Source organism: Morone saxatilis, unplaced genomic scaffold (genome assembly GCF_004916995.1).
Source record: "Morone saxatilis isolate NCDOM2014 unplaced genomic scaffold, NCSU_SB_2.0 Contig5, whole genome shotgun sequence".
NCBI classification, from domain to species: Eukaryota; Metazoa; Chordata; class Actinopteri; family Moronidae; genus Morone; species Morone saxatilis.
The window spans coordinates 1,542,673-1,549,019 of NW_023340095.1; the positions used below are offsets into that span (position 1 = coordinate 1,542,673).

General features: G+C 43.3%; 1 protein-coding gene across 1 annotated transcript in view; it reads left to right on the plus strand.

Moving 5' to 3' along the window:
* The window catches only part of clasp1a (cytoplasmic linker associated protein 1a), a gene marked incomplete at its 5' end in the record, with an annotated part of 76,255 nt that overhangs the window by 52,344 nt on the left and 17,564 nt on the right, over positions 1-6,347 (plus strand). Inside the window, 6 exon segments of the mRNA XM_035676515.1 lie at positions 487-594; positions 1,024-1,050; positions 2,215-2,379; positions 3,733-3,891; positions 5,371-5,433; positions 6,145-6,248. Of these exon segments, the coding sequence (XP_035532408.1) occupies positions 487-594; positions 1,024-1,050; positions 2,215-2,379; positions 3,733-3,891; positions 5,371-5,433; positions 6,145-6,248 (626 nt within the window).

Consider the following 6,347-nt stretch of genomic DNA (forward strand, 5'->3'; position numbering starts at 1 on the left):
CAATCTTTACCAAACTTTTGACCCCGGACGAGCCCCCATTTATCACAAACTGGCTCAGGGAATGTGACAAAACGGGAGTAATTTATGAAACTAAGGTTAACAACAATTATAAGACAAAAAGAAGCAGGGTGGAGGCGAGCTGTAGAAAGAGATCATGGGTCAGCTGACGACCCTCCCATGTCAGCCAATTTGCCTGCTGAGGTTTGCAGGACAGTCTCCAAGGCCATGGAACAAACGCTGAGAATTATTTGCAAATGCTAATGGACCCAGGTTTTTGTCTGTTTCCCTCCTATGTGTTTTCGGGGGGGCCTCCGTCCCCTCGTCCAGGTCATTCTGTCTCCCCAGACTTTTTCTCCTCCAGCATCTCTGTCCAGGGTTTTGGGGGTATACTCACACATTTAAGTCATTCCCATGGATTAAACTCCCTACCCTGCCTCTCTTCCCTCCCCCCTCCTCCACCCAATTGCTCCTCCCCTTCTCATCCAGGTCGCGTTCGCACCAGGAGACAAAGCTCGGGCAGCGTGGGCGGGGCCAGTACCTCAGTGGTGGACAGTAGGGGCCGCAGCCGAGCCAAAGTTGTCTCCCAGTCCCAGCGTATGTATATATGCACCTCACACATGCTCTCATATGGTGAATTAAAATCAGTCACATTCAGTATCAATCAGCTTTCAGTGTGCGTACTGCATACCAGTCTCATATTTCAGTATGATCTCTGCCTGCACTGGCTTTCAGATCATACTACATGTTTTTGCTGTTTCTTGTATGTGTGTGTGCTGTTTCTCATGCGCTACAGCAACCTAAAAAAATAAGTCACTCACAAATCTTGTGTGTGTTTGTGCAATTGCGCCAACTGCATGCACTGTTCTCATGTTTTCAGTATCTAAGTGTGTGTGTGTCGGTTTCTGTATATTGAGATCAGTACACGTCCGGGAGTGCATGCTGGGTAAAGTCGATAAACATAACCCCTTCTGTCTCATTTTGACCGTTCTCCACCCTGTCCTGCCTCTTGCTTCCATCACCCAGGATCCAGATCAGCCAATCCCATCAGTGGTAAGGCCTCAGCTTCATCCACTCACGAGCCCCCCCTTAGCACACAGAGCTTTGCACGCCTGTCTTTTAGCCTTTCACGTTTCTTTCTCCACGTACAGTAGCAGCATGCTCCGCTCATCACATTCAGATTTTTATTTCCCCCCCACAGTTTGAGAAGCGGAAAGTCGGAAATGTTTGCCGTCTGCCATTTTGTTGTCTTTGTAGTCTTTGTTTTCACTGTTGTTGTATGTTCCCATTGGTGACTTGTGCCACAGTAAATGTCTCCCCACCAGCACACTTGGTTAGAAGGAGGATCCAGCACCCCCCCACCCACCTTGTGTGTGTCCAGGCTGTACACTGCAAAAACAGCCCTTCTAGAAACAAGCCAAAGTTCTTAAATATAATAATTTTTTTGCCAATGATGTAAGCCATTTTTTCTTGGCTAGAATTCTTAAAACTGACTGTAATAGGCCTCAAAACTAGAAAAAAATAAATATTTTGGTCACTTTATTGAGCTAAATTTGAGAATTTGTACCTTAATCTTAAGTCATAATTTCTTCAAACACTGGGACAAGACGACTTCCTCGTAAACTGAGAAGTTGTGCAAGTAGTCTAATGATCTTGTTCCTCTGCTGGGATATTATGCAAACCATTGTTGTTCCAGGTTAAACATATTATCTGCAATATCTTATTAAGACACAGTTAGATATATTTTCTTAAAACAAGATTACTTTTCTAATGCAGCACATGTTTAAGAAGATAATTTTTTTTTTTTAGACAAAAAATAAGACTCATTTCCCCAAAACAAGGCTTCTTTACTTTCTTGAGTTTCCGTTTTTGCAGTGTAAAATCTGTAATTGTTCATTCAGATTTAATTTCCTGTGAAGTTCTGTTTGCCTCCAGCTCCTGTGTTGTCACTGATATAGTATTTATTCATTTTGAAATCCAGAAAACGTAAGTTGAGTAGAAGAAGGCGTTACAGTAGTTACCTGTTGTGTTTCTGCGCTGTCCCCACAGTGTTGGAGCTTTTGACACAGGGCTTGTGTTTTGAGATTTGACTCAATCCAAGCATGTTTTTAAAGGTTGTACCACTCCCTCACTTTAATCCCAGCCAGTGTATCAGCCACTCTGAATATCATCTAACCAACGCTATTGCTCGTCTTCTCTCTCTCTCTCTCCCGACAGCCGGCAGTCGCTCCAGCTCCCCAGGCAAGCTGCTCGGCCACAGCAGCTACGGTCGGGTCCCTCGAGCCACGGTTTCGGCCGCCACCACGCCAGCAGACAAGCGCAGCAGGATCCCTCGCAGCCAGGGCTGCAGCCGCGAGACCAGCCCCAGCCGACTGGGCCTCGGTAAGCTCGGGCTGCGACACACACTGCTCACAATGCTAGTTGTGTAAGCAGTGCATTCAATTAGGTTGAAGCTTGTACACACTTAAGCACATTTCTGTCTTCAACTTAACATTCCTCACAGGTATATTCTGACGTGTGACTGTTTTAGTAGTTGAAAACATCTGTAGACGAGGGTAAACACTCTTATTTGAACCTGAGGTTGAAACCACAGACACAGTGGAATCCTGTCTGTAGAAAGATTAGTGTTTGGTAGCGAGGTCGGCTAACGTTGGACAGAAACCCGAGCAGTCATACCTCTCCTCTCCACATTTACGTTCAGTTTCCAGGTTTGTCTTGATAAGAGGAAACCGATCATGTTCCTCCTGTTTTCACTGTTTTAACACAATTTGATGTGTTATGTTCTTAATATCTAAGGTAGAAACCCTTTTTAATCTGTCACACATTAACAGAAGCTTGAGTTGCTCTTCTGAGTGTATCTAACCTTACTAGCAGTATGCTGTTTGACCAGCTCACTCACCCAGCATCCTGCCACTGCTTCTTTCTCTTGTTTTACTGTGTCTCCTCTTCTCTTCAGCTTCATTTCTTCTTTATCTTCTCTACGCAGACAGACACACTGGTTTCTATTTAGGGATATGATGTATCAGATAATATATATTATATATACATTAGCCTAAACTATTACTTAAAGGCTTAACTAAACATAGCCCATCTCCCCTCTATGGCTCCCTGTGCCTTTGACAAAAACCGATATGCAAAGGACTTTTTTAATAATTAAATTTATCATTGTTGTCGTCAACTAAAATGCCTTTGCTGAATGTCAGTAGCGGAATCTCCCAAGCTAGGCTAGCTATGGACTCGAAGTCCAAATAGAGAAAAGACTTGGAGTAAAATAGAGAATTTAATAGTGTGTGGACAGATTAATCATCATTATAAGGTTTAAATATGTTTTGTGGCTCCAGGCAGATTTTGTATTTTCTAGTTTTTTTTGCTGATTATCAGGATAATATCGGTAATTGCAATTATTTTGACCAGGATAATCGTGACATGAAATTTTCACATCATCCTATTCCTACTGAGCACAATCACATGTTCAAGGACATAAAGCATATATTAAACGAATTTAATGATCTTAAATGATCATGTCAACCTAATATTAGCGCCACCTTAAAAGCCAGGTATAATGACATCAAAATCACCATTTTCTGTAAAGTGAATATTGCGTCCTCGAGGTCTTCTTCTCTTTCAATCTTCTTCTCTCACAACCTCAGCCTCCTGTTCTTCTCCTCATTTCTGATCCACATTCCCCCCCATGAATGCCCACTGACATTCCCACCTAACTTGTTGTCCTGACAGCCAGCCTGTGTGGTAAAGCTCTTCTTCCTGCTGCTCTTCCCTACCGCACGCTAGCCCGGAGCCGCATTCCCCGGCCCAGCATGAGTCAGGGTTGCAGTCGCGACACCAGTCGCGAGAGCAGCCGCGACACCAGCCCCGCTCGGGGCTTCGCTCCTCTGGGTGAGTAATGAGCTAATGGCTACCGGACTTCCTCTCCCAGTGAGTGTCCCAGCCGGACAGTCTTTACCAGATGCTTACACGAGCCTGCCTCCTGTTGTTGGTGTTGTTTGTAGTGTCTTATGGCCGTGCGACCTCTGCCTGTCTTTCTCTGTGCATGCACTGACTCTGGGTTTACTGATATCTCTGGGGGATACAACTTACTTTTAACCTCCTGTCGGGGTTTTAAGATGGTATAAATGACAAAGTACCATCTTTTTTATTTATTCTGGACTGTTTTAAGTTCATGTGTTTGAATGGTTTCTGAATGAGTCTGTGTACAAATGTGATTTGAAGTTGTCATTAAAGATTAGGCCTTTTCCACCAACAGGGAACTGGCTCTGTTTCGGTTTGCGCACCTAGTTTCGAACCGTTCAAAGCATTTTCACCAAAAATAAATTGGTTCAAAACCCAAAAAGTTAGTTCCCAACTGGAACCAAAGTGGGCGTGTCATATTCTATAGGGGGTTGAACATTGGTACATCCTTCATTACAATGGTTCCACTTAAAACTGGTGGAAAGGCAGGCTGCTTTTGCTAGATAAAGCCAAGGTAACCAGTTCAAGAACCAGAGCTAATTTAGTGGAAAAGCACAAATAGAGGAAGAAGTTTGAGCAACAGAAATGGCAAGGAGTCAGTGTTCCTGCAACCAATGCACAGTACAGTAGTGCTTTTATAGTTCTTGGCTATGGCATGCTGGGAAATAACTCTGCAAGTATTTCTTCATGATTAAAGTGCAGCTTTAAGGAGGATGAGTATGTCACCTCGTGCCTCAGAGCCAAGCTTAAGGACTGTCAGTGGTGATAGCATAGCATAGCTTAGAAACGAGTTGAGTTCAGTTAGTCAGTTAAGCCTCATTTATGTTCTAAAAGCAGACAGATTGTTAAATTACACATCTTGTGGCCGTATTTTATTCTGAACAGAGACACACTGTTTTGCACTCTCATTATGTTATATAATGTTGGTTTAGGTCCCCCTACTGTTCTATACTGTATATCCGAATGTATTTCATCTAGTTGTGACCATTTTCACACTGCAGAACTAACTAAAATCTCTGTAAAGGCCAAGTGGAGCCACTCGTAATTGGTTTTTTTTTTAGTCAGCAAGTTCATTTAAAAGATTTATAAACGAGCAGTGATGTTGAGAGATCTTCCGATACCATTTCTTCCTTGCCGATACCAGAAATATGACATCACATCCTGTTTTGAGTGCCTTGTACAGGAAGTTGTTCCTTCATAAATTCTTTGTAAAACTTTTGATCAGGACCTATTCTCCTACGTCATATATCAATAATAATTTATTAACAGAAAGAGACCATGCAGTGGAATCTGATGGTGAGTGCAGCAGTGTGAAAATGAGTCTTACCTTTAAAAGGTTTGGTGTTAAACCTGTCTGTCACTAACCCCCATGGTCCGGATGTCGCCCACCTCTACTGTCCCCCGCAGCCTCCCGACGTCACTCCCGCTCAACCAGCGCTCTCTCCACAGCCGATCCCCACAGCCAGTCAGGTGACCTGCATGCCCAGACCTCCCAGTCCCTCTCGCCCCCCTCCCCAAAACGCCCTACCTTAGAGGCAGTAGTGCCCGCATGCTTCAGTGGTTGTGCAGCGTCATCCCATTACTTTGTGTTCCCTCCAGTATTTTTGAGCATTTTATTCAGTGTTAAGCAAACAGGAAAGGTAAGAATTGAGTTGTATTTGTTCAGCATGTAAAGAGAAACATTATTTTTTCATCCACTTTCAGTGCCTTATACATACTTTTTGCATTTTAGCTTTGGTTTCGTGGAATTGTGATCTACAGCCTTTTACGTGCTGACTCGGCGTACCTCCATGTTTTTTGTCATCCTTGTTGTTTTATATTTTGGTTTCTCCTCTTTAGTGCATCGTTGGAGCATTATATCATTCATCTTCCAGGGGAACGGCATAGCTGCAATGTACATGCCTGTGCTCTTCCCTAAGGGCTTGGTCATTCTTTTTTGGGGGTTTTCTTTCGTATCATCTTTTCATTTTCATTTTCTTTCGGTGGTTGGAGAATATTCCCCTCTTGTGGTCTTTTCAGCTCATTCATGTACAGTGCATTGCTTTATATCCAAACTTTCTTTATGTGGTAAGAAAATAATCCTTTGCTTTTGTCCACTCAGGTAAGTCACAGCAGCCATGTTTCTTTATCACTAAGCTTCACTCACCGTCTTCCTTTTACCTTTTTCTTTTTCCTGTTCAGACCGATATAATTTGATTCACCAAGCAAGAATCTCTGCGTCAGTCAACGCCATGAGGGTGCTTAACACAGGCACAGAGGTGGAGGCAGCAGTTGCTGATGCTCTGGTAAGTTGCTTTTGTAAATGTCATTATGGAAAGAATCCCTACAGGGATAGTTTAACTAGAAACACCTGGAATATCACTATCACTCTCCACCAGACTCCA